Source organism: Oryx dammah, unplaced genomic scaffold (assembly GCF_014754425.2).
Source record: "Oryx dammah isolate SB20612 unplaced genomic scaffold, SCBI_Odam_1.1 HiC_scaffold_26, whole genome shotgun sequence".
NCBI classification, from domain to species: Eukaryota; Metazoa; Chordata; class Mammalia; order Artiodactyla; family Bovidae; genus Oryx; species Oryx dammah.
In genome coordinates, this window is record NW_024070210.1 from 86,434,337 (window position 1) to 86,452,314 (window position 17,978).

Below are 17,978 nucleotides of genomic sequence, written 5' to 3' on the forward strand. Positions count from 1 at the left end.
AGTCGCACGCGACTAAGCAACCAAGCACGCATAGTATGATAAAGTGAAAGTGAAGTTGCTCAGTCATATCTGACTCTTTGCGACCCCATGGACTGTAGCCTATCAGGCTCCTCCGTCCATGGGATTTTCCAGGAAAGAGTGGTGGAGTGGACTGCCATTTCCAAAGGGCCAAACAAAAGACATAAACTAGCAAATAGCAGTTGTTAAGTTAGAAGGCAGGAGAAATCACAGGCTCAGATAAGACAGACACTTCAGAGATAAGAGGAAACGTGGGCTGGAACTTGGGAGAGAGGATTCAGAGGAATGGGGGAATGTTCTCTCCTACCACTCACTAATCCAGACCTCCTACACAATTTTCCCCAAACTGGGGACTGTGTCGCCAAAAAAGGCGTGAAACACAGAAAGCTGAAACACAGATAACACATATGCCTCTGCCCGAGAGGACCAGCTGGGCCTACTTCACACGGCAGCAAGTCCCTATTTCAGACAGAGGACACAGCCACCAGAGAGGCCCTGTGACCTGCCCAGGGAGTCCCAGCCATTCGGTAGAGCTATGAGTGGTGCCCTCAACTACCGACTCCGAGTCCAAAACACCCTCAGCTCCGGCTGACTCAGTCACTACAAACTGCTTCTGGCTTCCGTGTCTGGTTCTGCCACAAGCTAGCCATGTGGCTTTATCATTTTCCTCATCTGGGTTTCATGAGTCCTCATTTGAAAAATGACATGAGGACAGTTATATCAGATGAAGGGAAACAGTGCAGGTTTCATTTGGCTTAAAATTTTAAGGTTCCCAGCCAAAAATGCTGATGTGGACTGTTGGCTTCTTGCTGAAGGAAAACCTGGAAAAGAGAGCTCAGAGGTCCTGCAAGATTTGAGCTTGCAGTTCAAATAACTTGATATACCGCACAGCACCCACTGTCACAAGCCCTGCATCAGGCCTTCCCAACATAATACGCTCTACCTGACCTTATCTGAGTAAGCACATGCAAAGGCACCCTGCACTCTGAGCTCTCAATCATGGAACTGTTAGTGCAAGGCTTACTTTTAGGCCAGTCATCCTTGAGCCAATGTACAACTAAGAGATGCCCAGGCCCTGTCTCTTCTGTTGCTATAACAAAAACACTTGGAACTTAGTAAGCTCTAGGTTGTTGTCAGTACTTTACAGGTATCAACTGCCCTAGAACTCAGAACTCTATGACATTGGCACTACTTTTATCCCCCAACCCTATTTTGTTTTCTTTTTACCAATGAAGAAACTGAGATACAGAAGACACTTGCTTGAGTGAGTATGGTAAGGCTTGCAATTTAAACCCAGTCAGCCTGGCTTAAGAGTCTGTTTCAAACACTGTACCATTCTGCTGCTGCTGCTGCTAAGTCGCTTCAGTCATGTCCAACTCTGCGACCTGACAGACGGCAGCTCACCAAGCTCCCCCGTCCCTGGGATTCTCCAGGCAAGAACACTGGAGTGGGTTGCCATTTCCTTCTCCAATGCATGAAAGTGAAAAGTGAAAGGGAAGTTGCTCAGTTGTGTCTGACTCTTAGCGAGCCCATGGACTGCAGCCTACCAGGCTCCTCAGTCCCTGGGATTTTCCAGGCAAGAGTACCGGAGTAGGGTGCCATCGCCTTCTCCGCTGTACCATTCTACCTGGGCTCATTGTACTGGTGGCTCAGTGGTAAAGAATCTGCCTGCCAGTGCAGGAGAAAATGTGGGTTAAATCCCTGGGTCGGGATGATCCCTTGGAGAAGACAGGCCAACCCACTTCAGTATTCCTACCTGGGAAATCCCACAGACAGAGGAGCCTGGAGGGCTACAGTCCACGGGTTCACAAAGGGTCAGACCCCACTGAGTGACCAAACAACAACAATCATTCTGCTTAAAAGAATACCTTCTGTTGTCTCAAATGAGTAAAGTCAAAGAAATCTTATGTCTTTCTCATCAAAGACACAATCTCAGTCAATCTTTAGAAGTCTCTGAGGCAGGTATCATTACTCCTAATTCACAAGCAAGAAAATTTAGGCTCGGAGAAGAACAGTGACTTTCCTAGCTATAGTTAAATCCAAAGTTCTTGATTCAAAGCCTAGTGTGCTGTCCACAAAACCATAATGGTGTGCATCCTCTTTGAAGCTCCCTCATAAACAAATCTTTCGGGGTCCTAGGTAGCACCAGAAACAGAGATGTCCGTCTCCTCTACAATTTTATCATCTAGTGGAGGGGACCAACAAAACTAGCACAAAACCCATGTACTGTGCCAGGACAAAGTTGTGGGCACACAGAGGAGGGGTATGTGACCAAGACCAATGCAGAGGAAAAGTGAAGCTCGACTCTGAAGGACAGGTAGGAGCGGGCTAGCTAAGGAAAGAGGCCAAGTGGACACGGCCTGGGCACCTTGGAGAACTCATGGTTAATTCTATATATCTGGAGGACAGGATGCTCATGTGGGTGTAGTGAGAGATGAAGCCGGAGCCAGGCAGGCATAAGCCAATCAAGACGGATCCAGAGGACCATGCCAAGGAGCTTGGGCCTTACCATGAAGGAAGAGGTCAAGAAGCAACAGTCAGAACTGGACATGGAATAACAGGCTGGTTTCAAATTGGGAAAGGAGTACGTCAAGGCTGTATATTGTCACCCTGCTTATTTAACTTATATGCAGACTACATTATATGAAATGCTGGGCTGGATGAAGCAGAAGCTAGAATCAAGATTGCCAGAAGAAATATCAATAACCTCATATACGCAGATGACACCACCCGTTACAGCAGAAAGCAAAGAAGAACTAAAGAGCCTCTTGATGAAAGTGAAAGAGGAGAGTGAAAAAGCTGGCTTAAAACTCAACATTCAAAAAAGGAAGATCATGGCATCCGGTCCCATCACTTCATGGCAATTAGATGAGAAAACAATGGAAACAGTGACAGACTTTATTCTTTTGGGCTCCAAAATCACTGCAGATGGTGACTACAGCCATGAAATTAAAAGACGCTTGTTCCTTGGAAGAAAAGCTATGACCAACCTAGAGAGAATATTAAAAAGCAGAGACATTACTTTGCCTCCAAACATCCATCTAGTCAAAGCTATGGTTTTTCCAGTAGTCATGTATGAATGTTAGAGTTGGACTATAAAGAAAGGTGAGTGCCAAGTCTAACATTCTATTTTATTGGAAATACAGTTTGAATAGTTATTATGAAAGTAAGGCTTCACTGAGTCTTAAAAGCACATTTTAACATCACTGAAATAACACCTCTCTTTTAACATCTCTGAAATTGGGTTTTGTACAATGTATGGCATGTCATAGTTTAATGGGCTGCATTTTTTTCTTCGTTTTACTTATCCTTCTTTCTTTACATAAAATACTATCTTAAAACTTAGGACACTTTAAGTTTGCTAAAACGTGATTGGTTAGGCTTGTCTTCTTTCTCTTTTCCACTAGTTACCAAGTTTAGAAAACTCAGTAGAAAGACCTGGAATCCAGCCAGGGACATTCCACAAAACTCTCTTCTAGATTCAGCTTTTTGTATCTCAGTTGGTTGCTTCTGTGTAAAAAATTTTATCCCAGTCCAGGCTGAGTTCCTTGAGGGCAGGGGTCCAATCTGATTCATCTCTACTTCCCCAGGGACCTCAACACTTGTCAGATTTCAGTCCATGCAATTAATCAATGCTTGTGGAAGCAATAAAACTGCCCCCACATGGAGGCCAGCAATGGTCACTAGCTCAGGCCACCAGGGTAGGATTCAGTGATCACAGTGCTGACTCCCCCACAAACGCCTCCCCCGACTCTCTGGGACTGACACACTGAGATTAACACTCACCAGGACATCCCTGAAGAGTAGCTGCGGCCCAGAGTGCACTGTCCAATCCACCGCTCCACTATTGGGAATCTTGATGCGAATCACCAGCACTTGGTTCTCCATGGCATGGAAGGGGCCAAGGAGCAGCCACAGCATTACAGGTTAAAGGGGCTCACATCCTCGTAGGGGGGCCCTCCTCCCCCCTGGTTAGACGTGGGGGGCGCCAAGAGGTGACGAGAGGACCGAGGGTCAGAGCACGGTTGAGGAGAGGAGGTGGTCTGGAAGCAGCCCGCAGGCTCGTCGCCAGGCCCAGGCTGGAGGGGGCTGAGGGACGTCTCCTGATGAGCGTGGACGGGGTAAGGGGCAGAAGCCAGGAGGAACTAGCGGAGGTCAGAAGGTTCTGGAGTTGGAGAAGATGGCAAACGGGATCGTGAAGCTCTCTGCCGTCTATGTGGGTGTGAGGGGACGGCAAAGAGAGGACCCCGTTTTAGGGAGATACAGCGGCAGGTGTCCACTCCTCCTTAAGAGGAGCGGAGGGTCCCCGCCTGGGGGGGCTCAGTTCGGGGCTGTTAGGAAAGAGTCCCAGGGCCGCCGGACCAAAAGAAAGCCGAGCGGAACGTCCCCGGGAAGGCCGGGGACGAGTCCTCTGCCCCACCTCAGCCAAAGTGCGTGGGGCGCGCGACTCAGCTGCGGCCATCCGAGGCCAGCGTCTTGGCGGCGGCGGCAGCGGCGGCGGCGGCAGGAGGGGGAAGACGGCGGCAGGAGGGGGAAGGCAGCGGCAGGAGGGGGAAGGCAGCGGCGCGGGCACTGTTACTCCGGAACCAAAACGCGCAGCGCCGGAACCCCGGGAGCCGGAGAGCGGACCCGCCTCCCGCGGCGCCATGTTGGAAGAGGGCAGCTCCCGGCCGTCCCCGCCCCTGCGCGTCGCGGGGCGGGACCAGAAGAGCAAGTGCTTAGTGCTGAATCTGGAGTGAGGGTATCAAGTAGAATATTCTGTCCCGAGACCCGAGAGGTCGCGAAGCGACCATCCACAGAGACGGCCCTTTCCTTTCCCGATCCTGATTAAAGTCGTCGAGGTAAAAGCATCTAACAAAAGAAGGAGGAAAGTGAACTAGGGCAGAGGTCCGCCAAAAGCCGATTGATGACTTCAAATGCGTACTGTTTGGCTGTACAGAAGCCTAGAAAAATAGAACTGCAGCTCTCGTTAATTCCTGCTTTATTAGTACTTAAATATTCGCGGAGTTTGTGCATCAAATGATCAAGAACAAGGTTGCCTTTTTTCCTTCTTCCAAGATACAGATTAGAGATCATCTGTCTCCCCAAATGAGTAATGTGACCGTGGATTTTTCAGTGAAGTTCTTTACCCATGGTTGCCCTAAAATAGCAAACAGCCCCCTATTGAAAAGCAACAGGAAAGAAATTCAGTGAAGAGGTTAAACTGCCTAGGGACATTTGGAGTTGTGGCATCATCTTTCCCTATTAAACCATTGCAAAAAATATCCTAGACAGCAATGTTTACGCAATCGGTGATATCACAGGCAGTAGCAATAACCCTTGATTATTTTTAAATGACTTGTTAACTTCAGATTTTTAAATGCACAATTTTGTTGATCTATGACGCCTATATAGAAGTTCGTTTACAAATTGTTTCGTCCTTTATCTCTAAGAAAAACCTACATATCGCTTTACATTGGGGGACTGAATTTTGTATAAATTCGGGTGAGGAGTGTTATTTCTCTCTCTGACAGTCAGTTGATGAATGCAACCGAAAAAAATCATTTAAATATTTGTCAGTTTTGATATAATACCAATTTTCTGCGTATTTTCTCTACCTACGTTCCTTTTATATTTAATTTGAAAGTCCATTGTAGGAGATAAATTATCTCTTTTCAGTTATTGTAAATTAATAGCTTAGGAGGAAATTCATTTAGTCAGATCCTCCAGATAGTCAAAGAATTGCCCCTTTCCACCTGCACATCAGTCTGTGAAAAATAAATCGTTTGTTCAAGGTCCCCATACACTTTTTATTGAAAGTTCATTTCCTATTATTTGAAAAAATAGACCACAAAACCAGAGATTTCTATGAACTCATAATTTGTTAAAATGGCTTTTTTATTCATAGTACTATGGGGAAAACCAACTCAATTTGTACTTTCAATTCTTTTGGATATATACCCACAAGTAGAATTGCTGGATCATATGATAATTCTATTTTTAATTTTTTGTGCAGCTGCCATATTCCACAATGGCTGCACTATTTTACATTCCCACCAGTAGCCCAAGGGTTCTAATTTCTTCACATCTTCACCAACACTTGTTATTTTCTGTATTTTTGTTAAAAGCCGTGTTCTCATGCATATGAGGTGATATCTCACTAGGGTGATTTGCATTTCCCTAGTGACGGAGAAGGCAATGGCACCCCACTCCAGGACTCTTGCCTGGAAAATCCCATGGACGGAGGAGCCTGGTAGGCTGCAGTCCATGGGGTCTCTAAGTCGGACATGACTGAGCAACTTCACTTTCACTTTTCGCTTTCCTGCGTTGCAGAAGGAAATGGCAACCCACTCCAGGGTTCTTGCCTGGAGAATCCCAGGGACGGGGGAGCCTGGTGGGCTGCCATCTATGGGGTCGCACAGAGTCAGACATGACTGAAGCCACTTAGCATCAGCAGTAGCAGTGACTAGGGATGTTCATGTTTTCATATACTTATTGGCCATTTGTATATTTTCTTTGGAGAAGTGTCTATTCAAGTCCTTGGCCCATTTTTTAATTGGGTTATTTATCTTTTTTGTTATAAAGTATTTCTTAAATGAAGAAAATTAACATTTTACTACTACATTGATTCATAGAGGTTTTCTTTCATCTCTTTTTACATTGCTACCCATCACAAATCCATAACCCAGAATCTGATCCCTTCTGAATGCTTCTTAGATACTATCCCAGTATTATATTCATACTATATTTCTCTCTTAAACTTCTGTTTCCATTCTTGCCACTGCTAACAACAGTCTATTCTCAACCCAATTACCAGGGTTAGATCAAGTCACTCCTTTGGTTAAAACTCTCCTGATGGCCTCCTAACTTGCACAGAATAAAAACTAAAGTCCTTTCCTTGAATTGCAAAACTCTGTACATTCTGCCGTCCATACCTCCTGGCTTTAAGAGCTCTCAAACTTCATTCACATCATCCTCCTTCTTACTGTTCCTTAAATACATCAGGCATCCCACCTCAGGGCCTTTGCATTTGCCCTTTCCTCTCCTTGGATTGCTTTTATCCAGATATCCACATGGCTCATTCCCTCACCTTTTGCAGATCTTGATTTAAAAATCATCTTCTTGGAGGCTTCCCTGGTGGTCCAGTGGCTGGGACTCTGTGCTCCCAGTGTGGGGGACGTAGAGGGGAGGGGGCCCAGATTGGATTCTTGGTCAGAGAATTGGATCCCACATGCTGCAAATAGGGGTTCCTCAAGCCAGAACTTAAAGATCCCATATGTCACAACTGAAAAAAAAAAAAAAACAAGATTCTGCATGCCTCAGCTAAAGATCCTGCATGTCACAGCTAAAGGAACCCACATGCTGCAGCAAGAATCAAAGATCCTGCATGCTACAGCTGAGACCAGACGCAGCCAAATAAATAAATAATTTTTAAAAATCAACTTCTTGTTGAGGTATTCCTTTAGCTCATTATTAAAAATCAACCCCAAGCCCACCCCACCCGTGGACGCAATCATACAGGTGTGCGTGATGCCTGGTCCCCTTCCCTAATTTACTTTTCTCCTAACACTCATCACAATCTACCATGCCACATGTTTCACTCCTGTGTTTGTCTCCACACTAATCTATAACTTGGCAAGAGGAGGGAATGGTATATGTTTTAATCACTGCTGTATCTATACTACCTAAATAGTACCTGGCATACAGTGGGCACTTTAATATTTGCTGAATGCCGAAAGTGAAGAGGAACTAAAAAGCCTCTTGATGAAAATGAAAGTGGAGAGTGAAAAAGTTGGCTTAAAGCTCAACATTCAGAAAACAAAGATCATGGCATCCAGTCCCATCACTTCATGAAAATAGATGGGGAAACAGTGGAAACAGTGTCAGACTTTATTTTTCGGGGCTCCAAAATCACTGCAGATGGTGACTACAGCCATGAAATTAAAAGACGCTTACTCCTTGGAAAAAAAGTTATGAATGACCAACCTAGATAGCATATTCAAAAGCAGAGACATTACTTTGCCAACCAAGGTCTGTCTAGTCAAGGCTATGGTTTTTCCAGTAGTCACGTATGGATGTGAGAGCTGGACTGTGAAGAAGGCTGAGCACCGAAGAATTGATGCTTTTGAACTGTGGTGTTGGAGAAGACTCTTGAGAGTCCCTTGGACTGCAAGGAGATCTAACCAGTCCATTCTGAAGGAGATCAGCCCTGGGATTTCTTTGGAGGGAATGATGCTAAAGCTGAAACTCCAGTACTTTGGCCACCTCATGTGAAGAGTTGACTCATTGGAAAAGACTCTGATGCTGGGAGGGATTAGGGGCAGGAGGAGAAGGGGATGACAGAGGATGAGATGGCTGGATGGCATCACGGACTCGATGGACCTGAGTCTGGGTGAACTCCGGGAGATGGTGATGGAGAGGGAGGCCTGGCGTGCTACGATTCATGTGGTCGCAAAGAGTCGGACATGACTCAGCGACTGAACTGAACTGAACTGAATGAATGAATGAATAAGTGGGTTTTGAAAGCAAAGTAGATTGACTAATACAAATGCAACTACCATGTGTATCTTCTGCCTGTCTTGAGCCTCAGTTGTTCCTTTGCCTTCCCACTGCCATCACCACCACCATTGCTGAGGCTGAGACAACAAACATCATAGACTCCCATTGAACCACAAACTTCATAACATGTCAATTGCCTCCTATGTTCAAGAATTTCACTTGCCTCCTTCAGCGCCTAGTGTCCCTGAATTGTTCAGTCACTCAGTTGTGTCCGACTCTGTGACCCCATGGACTGCAGCACACCAGGCCTCCCTGTCCTTCACCATCTCCCAGAGTTTGCTCAAACTCATGTCCATCGAGTTGGTGATGCCATCCAACCATCTCATCCTCTGTCATCCCCTTCTCCTCCTGCCTTCAATCTTTCCCAGCATCAGGGTCTTTTCCAATGAGTTGGCTCTTTGCATCTGGTGGCCAGAGTATTGGAGCTTCAGCTTCAGCATCATTCCTGCCAATGAATATTCAGTGTTGATTTCCTTTAGGACTGACTGGTCCTTGCTGTCCAAGGCATATAACATTCAAATATTTGATTTGGAGATTCTTTTTTCTTTTTCTTTTCTCCTCCCCTCCCCCACCCTCAGCCACACCACTGAGCTGGCAGGATCTTAGTTCCTCGATCAGAGATCAAACCCAACCCCTGCAGTGACAGCACCAAGTGCTAACTAGGGGACCACCAGGGAATTCCCAATTCTTGTTGATTTTCATTTAAAGGAATATGATGAAAATAGAGGATGGAAAGAGTAACTTTCTAGTGGAAAAACCTGGCAGACACCATCCAAACCAACTGATCAAGGTTAACATCATCTTTGATGTCATGTACTCTCTGATACGATGCAATAAATAGGGCATTTGACCTGTGGGATCTTCTTCCCAAAACCCATTACATCAATCTAATCATGAGAAAACCATCAGACAAATCAAATTGAGGGACATTCTACAAAATATTTGACAAATAATCCTCAGAACTGTCAAGGTCATAAAAAACAACGGAAGTGTCACATCCCTGAGGAGACTAAGGAGATATGATGATTAAATGTATTGTGGGATCCTCAATGGAATCCTGGAACAGAAAACAGGAGAGTAATAAGAAAAACCAGTGATGTGGAATCAAGTTTGGAGTATAGTTAATAATACAGTAATATACCAATGTTGACTTTTCAGTACTGTACAATGATTATGTAAAATGCTACATCAGGGGTATGGACCTATCAGAAATGGTATGGGCCTAATGGAAGCAGAAGACATTAAGAAGAGGTGGCAAGAATACATACAAGAATTTTACAAAAAAGTTTTAATGTTTTAATGACCCAGATAACCACAACGGTCTGATCACTCACCTAGAGCCAGACATCCCGGAATGTGAAGTCAAGTGGGCCTTAGGAAGCATCACTACGAACAAAGCTAGCGGAGGTGATGGAATTCCAGCAGAGCTATTTCAAATCCTAAAAGATGATGCTGTTAATGTGCTGCACTCAATTTCCAGCAAATTTGGAAACCTTAGCAGAGGCCACAGGACTGGAAAAGGTGAGTTTTCATTCCAATCCCAAAGAAGGGCAATGCCAAAGAATGTTCAGACTACCAAACAATTGCACTCATTTCACATGCTAACAAGGTAATTCTCAAAATCCTTCAAGCTAGGCTTCAACAGTATGTGAACTGAGAATTTCCAAACATACAAGCTGGGTTTAGAAAAGGCAGAGGAACCAGAGATCAAATTGCCAACATCTGTTGGATCATGGAAAAAGCTAGAGAATTTCAGAAAAACATCTACTTCTGCTTCAAGCCTTTGACTGTGTAGATCACAACAAACTAAAAAATTCTTTAAAAAAAATGGAAACACTATACCACCTTACCTGCCTCCTGGGAAATATGTATGCAGGTCAAGAAGCAACATTTAGAATGGGAAATGGAACAATGGACTGGTTCCAAATTGGGAAAGGAGTACATCAAGGGTGTATACTGTCACCTTACTTATTTATCTTATATACAGAGTACATCATAGGACATACTGGGCTGGATGAGGCTGGAATCAAGATTGCTGGGAGAAATATCAATGACCTTAGATATGCAGATGACACCTCCTTTATGGCAGAAAAGGAAGAGGAATTAAAGACCCTCTTGTTGAAGATGAAAGAGGAGAGTGAAAAAGCGGGCTTAAAACTCAACATTCAAAAAAGTAAGATCATGGCATCTGGTCCCATCACTTCATGGCAATTAGATGGGAAAACAATGGAAACAGTGACAGACTTTATTTTCTTAGGCTCCAAAATCATTGCAGATGGTGAAATTAAAAGATACTTTTGAAATTAAAAGATGCTTGATCCTTGGAAGAAAAACAATGACAAACTTGAACAGTGTATTAAAAAGCAGAGACATTACTTTGCCCAGAAAGTTCCATGTAGTCAAAGCTATGGTTTTTTCAGTAGTCATATATGGATGTGAGAGCTGGACAATAAAAAAGGCTGAGCACTGAAGAACTGATGTCTTCAAACTCTGGTGCTGGAGAAAACTCTTGAGAGTCCCTTGGACTGCAAGGTGATCAAACCCATCAATCCTAAAAGAAATCAACCCTGAATGTTCATTGGAAGGACTGATACTAAAGCTGGAAGCTCCAATACTTTGGCCACCTGATGCAAAGAACTGAATCATTGGAAGAGACCCTGATGCTGGGAGAGATAGCAGCCAGGAGGGGATGACAGAGGATGAGATGGTTGGATGGCATCACCAACTCAATGGACATTAGTTTGAGCAAACTCCAGGAATTAGTGAAGGACAGGGAAGCCTGGTGCACTGCAGTCCATGGGGTTGCAAAGAGTCAGACACAACTGAGCAACTGAACAATAATATTAGGGTGAGCTGGGTGAAGGTATATGGGAACTCTCTGTACTATACTGCAACTTTTCAGTAAACCTAAAGTTTTTCCAAAATAAAATGTTTTTCTTAAAGTAAGTTGCAATTCTACACACCTGCAATAATGTCTTAGAAATTTTAATTTTAAAAAGATGTAATTTAAAATGATAATAACAATTAACAAACAGCATTTTCCTCATAGGGCTGATATCCATTAATTTAGAAAAAGAATATGCAGAAGCATGGATGAAAGTGATAAGAGACAAACCCCAAAGTGTGATGGGAAAGTCTACACTTTTGTGTTGTGGCAGAAATGGAAAAAGAATAGTGAGAGCAATTTCAGCACCATGCAGAAGCAGAAACAACAGGTCAACAGATATTCGTAGAACACCAAGTATGTGGCACGGATTTTGTATTTTTTTGTATTTTTTAATTATTTATTTTTGGCTGCACTGGGTCTAAATTACTGCAAGTAGGCTTTCTTTAGTTACAACAAGCTGGGGCTACTCTCCTGTTGTGAAGCACAAGCTCTAGGTGCGCAGGCCCAGTAGTTGTGATGCAAGGGGTTAGTTGCTGTACTGGCATGTGGAATCTTCCCGGACCAAAGATCAAACTCGTGTCCCCTGCATTGGTAAACGTGACGTAAACGTGAAGTCGCTCAGTTGTGTCTGACTCTTCGCGACCCCATGGACTGTAGCCCGCCAGGCTTCTCTGTTCATGGGGATCCTCCAGGCAAGAGTACTGGAGTGGGTTGCCATTTCCTTCTCCAGGGGATCTTCCCGACCCAGGGATCAAACTTGGGTCTCCAGCATTGCAGGCAGGGTCTTTACCCTCTGCGCCATCAGGGAAGATACTGCATTGGTAGGTGTTCTTAACCACTGGACCACCAAGGAAGTCCCTGTACTATGTATTTTAGATGCTCTAACATAAATTTGTTAATTTATGATGTCATTGGATTGAATTTCTACCTAATACATTCTCCCTAAGGTAGAGTAGGCTGGTGTTCCTGAAAATCATGTAAGTTTTATTTTCCTTCTTTTGATCATTTAAAGGCGTCTATATTATTTTTTTTGTATTAACCAATAAAATATCTCTCACTTTTAGAGCTCGCAGAGCTCTAAAACATCTCCCTTTGTTATCGTGTGCATCATAGGAAAGTATAGAGTAATGCTTAAGAACTTGGATTCTGTAGACAGATTGCAGAAACTGGAATAACACTCATGTGTTATTCAAGATGTAAGTCTTGTGTAAGACTTCTTGATTTCCGCAGTTTAAAAACTGGGAATAAAAATAGTGCCTAATTCATAGAATTGTTATGAGAGGATTAAAGAAGTTAATATGTGTAAAGTGCTTGATCTGGGACCCAGCACAAATGAACAATATGTAAGTGTTAGATAAACTCCATATTGTATATTATATATACTAAAAAGGCTCTAATTTTTCTCAGTATTGTTGTTTAGTTGCTCAGTCGTGTCTGACTCTTTGGGACCCCATGGATTGCAGCACGCCAGGCTTCCCTGTCCTTCACTAACACCTGGAAGTGGCTCAAACTCATGTCCATTGAGCCAGTGATGCCATGCAACCATCTCATCCTCTGTCATCCCCTTCTCCTGCCTTCTATCTCTCCCAGCATCAGGGTCTTTTCCAATGAGTTGGCTCTTCGCATCAGGTGGGTGAGGTATTGGAGCTCAGCTTTAGCATCAATCAGTTCTTCCAATGAATATGAGGGTTGCTTTCCTTTCAGACTGACTGGTTTGATCTCTTTGCAGTCCAGGGGACTCTCAAGAATCTTCTCCAACACCACAGTTCAAAAACACCAGTTCTTCGGCTCTTAGCCTTTTTATGGTCCAACTCTCACATCCATACATAAGTACTGAAAAAACCATTGCTTTGACTGTATGGAACTTTGTAGACAAAGTAATGTCTCTGCTTTTTAATATGCTATCTAGGTTGGTCATAGCTTTTCTTCCCAGGAGCAAGCATCTTTTAACTTCATGGCTGCAGTTACTGTCCACAGTGATTTTGGAGCCCAAGAAAATAAAGTCCATCACTGTTTCCATTGTTTCCACATCTATTTGCCATGAAGTGATGGGACCGGATACCATGATCTTCATTTTTTGAATGTTGAGTTTTAAGCCAGCTTTTCCACTCTCCTCTTTCTCAGTGTTACTCAACCAGTAATGGTACAGCAGGAACTTAAACCATATTTATCATCTTCAAGACAAGGTTCTTTGTATTATACACATAGTGGAAAAGCAATAAAACCAAGCTAAATCAGACCCAGGCCTGAAAAAATGATAATAAAATCTCAGAGATAAGGGAAACTTACAAAAGCACCAATCTAATCTTCTGCCCAATTCAAGAACTCTCTACATTCACCTAATGAATTGTCATACAGCCTCCCTGAACATCCACAATAACAGGACTCACTGCCTCAAGAGGTAACCCGTTCCTTTTTTTTTTTTTTTTTTGCCAAATCAATCAAAATTTTCTTCTTGTCTTCTTGTCTCCTCATTACTAACACTGCTTCTAGTTCTGTTTAAAAAGAATAAGTCTAACTCATCCTAGTAGTTTCTGCTTAATGTTTCATTGACTTTCAAATAGCAAAATTTCTATACAAGGAAACAATGATGCCTTATGAGATGCCTCAAAAGGATAATGTGAGTCTAACCTTTTATTTTTCAGGAGGCATAGAACAGTGTAAGTTCATTACACCTGAGATAATATTTCAGACTTGTTGACTATTCTTGTAAAAAAACCTCCATGATTTCCAATTGAAGTATCCTTTTCTTAAAGATCTTAAAAAAGAAGACAAGTCTTTTTGATTTTGAATCATCACATGTTCATTTGACATAGAGCCTTCATTATATGAAAAATACTGGAAACACAAAACTTAGTAACACATTGTTCTCATCCGTATACAGAAGTCATGTTTTTCAGTATGGCTTGAATGAACCCTGTGTGTAGATTCAGAACTACTAGATTTTGTTGATAGGTAAAATTAGTAAAGTTTGCCTTCAACGTGGTCAATGCAAAGGACTTGTAGGATGAATGGATGACTGTTGATTTTTAATGTAATCTAAAAATGAGTGACACTGTTTAGATTTTAATTCGAACTTTGAAATTCTTGGTTCCTTCATTTCTTAAATTTGGATATTTGAAAGCATAAGAAACTAAAATTTTGCCTTTATCTCATAGTCAGAGCCTTAGTACTATGTGTAAAGAAAGGTTGCAAGATAATCTCCTACATTTATGAATTATTTTAATCCAATTCATAAACACATACATTTTTGAAATAAAAATATCTATTTTCATTAAATAGAGTTTTAAATTCACATGTATTTATTAGAATACTGATTTTTATTTTGTACATTTTTGTTTTTGCTTTAGGGTTTGGGTAGACAACATTTTAGATCTCACTTTAAGTTATACACTTACATGAAAATAGAATTAAATAAATCACTCTGTGGTTAATAAATTCAATGTTCTGTTTACAGACAGATTGTTATAAAATTACTGATATATTCTAGCAAAAACAGTAAAGGTTATGTCAAATAACTACTAAAAAAATCATCATATGTAGCGTTAATGATGTTACCTTAACATATCAGCTTCAGGGGCTGCATAATTGTTTCTGCCAACCTATAAATTTTTGAGTAACAACAAAATTATTGTGATTTTTCTTGCTAAATAATTCATACATTACAAAGCATGTATGTAACAAGGTCCATGAATCACTAAAGCATATAATGATCATATATCTAATGACATATCTCTTTTCATAAGATGAATTCAAGTAGATTTATGTATTTAGGTTAACTAAAAAATACTGAGTTTATAAGGTTCATAATTCTATCATCATCAACATCAAAAAACTTCAAATCTTCCTTAAGAAGTACATGATTTGCTTCTAAATCTGAAAGCTTTGGTTTATCAAAATCCTTGTTTAGGCTACTTTTCATGAAGTTTTACAGCTTTTAAATTGATACTATAAATATCACTGAAGATAAATTAATAATATAATGGAGTAGTACAATGTTCATAAACTGTATTTAAAATGATATAAGTGCAACTAAAATAGCTATAAGCAATACTATATAAAACCTCATTCTAGTAGTAGCTGATATTCTTTCTCCAGCAACTAGGATCTAAAAGATCATTTACTAACATTTTATGTACTTTTCTTTGGTCTTATCTTTTTTAAAAAAATTTTTGGCTATGTCATGAGGCATGCAGGATCTTGGTTCCCAGACCAGAGATGGAAGCCGTGCCCCCTGCACTGGAAGCATGGAGTCTTGACGACTGGACCACCAGGGAACTCCCTGATTTTTTCTTAAATTAACTCAAACCCAGTATACCCTTTTCTTAATGCTACTAAAAATGATCCCAAATAAAATTTCACCTATTTAATTCAAACTAGGTTTCATACTAAATTTTTTAAAATTCCAAGAATACAACATATAAAATGTTTTTTTATTTTTCTTTTAATTTCTAACATTTTTCTAAATACAGTTATTTTCTATAGAAATTATGCAATCATAGTTTATCATAGTAATATTGAATCCTTTACTAATCTTTTTAAATTTAATTGAATCCTTTACTAATTTATTTTCTTGAGCTCCAAAGTCACTGCAGATGGTGACTGCAGCCATGAAATTAAAAGACGCTTACTCCTTGGAAGGAACGTTATGACCAACCTAGACAGCATATTAAAAAGCAGAGACATTACTTTGCCAACAAAGGTCCGTTTAGTAAAAGTTATGGTTTTTCTAGTAGTCATGTATGGATATGAGAGTTGGACTATAAGGAAAAATGAGTGCCAAAGAATTGAACTGTGGTGTTGGAGAAGACTCTTGAGAGTCCCTGGGACTGCAAGGAGATCAAACTAGTCAATCCTAAAGGAAATCAGTCCTGAATCTATCCACTGGAAGGACTGATGCTGAAGGTGAAATTCCAATACTTTGGCCACCTGATGCAAAGACCCAGACCTGGTGCTGGGAAAGATTGAAGGCGGGAGGAGAAGGGGATGACAGAGGATAAGATGGTTGGATGGCATCACCGACTCGATGGACATGAGTTTGAGCAAGCTTCAGGACGGACAGGGAAGCCTGGCATGCTGCAGTCCATGAGGTAGCAAAGAGTCGGACACAACTGAATGACTGAACTACGAATTTTTAAAAATTATTTTTATTTATGGTGAAATACGCATCATGGAATTTATCATGCTAGCTATTTTTAAGCATATAGTCTTAAGTACATCCACATCACTGTGCAACCGTCTATGTCTAGAACTCTTTTTATCTTACAAAATTAAAACTCTATACCTATTAAACACTAACTACCCATTTCCCCTCCCCGCTTTACTAGTTTTTAATGGCTTTATTGAAAGCTAATTCAGATGCTGTACAGTTCTTCCTTTGAAAGTGTACAATTCAATCTTTTAAGTATGGTCACAGAATTGTGCGGCCATTAGAACAGTTTCATTATCCCCCAAGAATCCCCATGCCCACTATCACTTACTCCCCGTTTCCTCCCAATCTCCCCAGTCCTAGGCAATCGCTAATCCAATTTCTGTCTCTACAGATTTGCCAATTTTGGACATTTCATATAAATGGAATCATACATATATGGTCTTTCATGATTGGCTTCTTTCACTTAGTGTAATGTTTTCAAGAAAGCTTTGTGCTATAGCATGAATCAGTACTTCTTTCCCTTTTTTTTTTGTTGAATATGTAATATTCTATTGGGTGAATATGCCAAATTTTATTTTTATCCACTTACTGATATTTGAATTGTTTCCAGTTCTTCGCTAGTGAATAATGCTGGGAGGCCTGGCGTGCTGCAATTCATGGGGTCGCAAAGAGTCGGACACAACTGAGTGACTGAACTGAACTGAACTGAATGCTATGAACCCTTGTGTACGAGTTTTTCTGTGAACATATTTTCAACTCTGTGTATATCCTAGGAACAGAATTACTGGGTAATATGATAACTTCATATTTGATATTTTCAGGAATGGCCAAACTTTTCCAAAGTGACTGCACTATTTCACTTTCCCACTAACAAGTTATGAGGGTTCCATTTCTGCACATTTCTTGCCAACACTTTTTATTATCTATTATAGCCATCCTTCTTCTTGTCACAGCTATTTGTAAGGCCTCCTCAGACAGCCATTTTGCTTTTTCGCATTTCTTTTCCATGGGGATGGTCTTGATCCCTGTCTCCTGTACAATGTCACGAACCTCATTCCATAGTTCATCAGGCACTCTCTCAGATCTAGTCCCTTAAATCTATTTCTCACTTCCACTGTATAGTCATAAGGGATGTAATTTAGGTCATACCTGAATGGTCTAGTGGTTTTCCCCACTTTCTTCAACTTAACTCTGAATTTGGCAATAACGAGGTCATGATCTGAGCCACAGTCAGCTCCCGGTCTTGTTTTTGTAAACTGTATAGAGCTTCTCCATCTTTGGCTGCAAAGAATATAATCAATCTGATTTCAGTGTTGACCATCTGGTGATGTCCATGTGTAGAGTCTTCTCTTGTGCTTTTGGAAGAGGGTGTTCATTATAACC

The 17,978-nt window shown here is 41.5% G+C and overlaps 1 protein-coding gene across 3 annotated transcripts in view; it reads right to left on the reverse strand.

Moving 5' to 3' along the window:
* Positions 1 to 4,569, reverse strand: part of LOC120852514 (dual specificity mitogen-activated protein kinase kinase 5) — a 263,024-nt gene extending 258,455 nt beyond the window's left edge. For 2 of the 3 annotated variants that reach the window (XM_040225792.1, XM_040225791.1), the window contains exon 1: positions 3,805 to 4,569. In XM_040225792.1, the coding sequence (XP_040081726.1) occupies positions 3,805 to 3,939 (135 nt within the window). In that variant the 5' untranslated portion in view covers positions 3,940 to 4,569. Of the gene's footprint in view, positions 1 to 2,527; positions 2,568 to 3,804 lie in introns of all 3 variants that reach the window. The other variant, XM_040225793.1, reaches the window with a different exon arrangement.
* Positions 4,570 to 17,978: the final 13,409 nt, after the last annotated feature.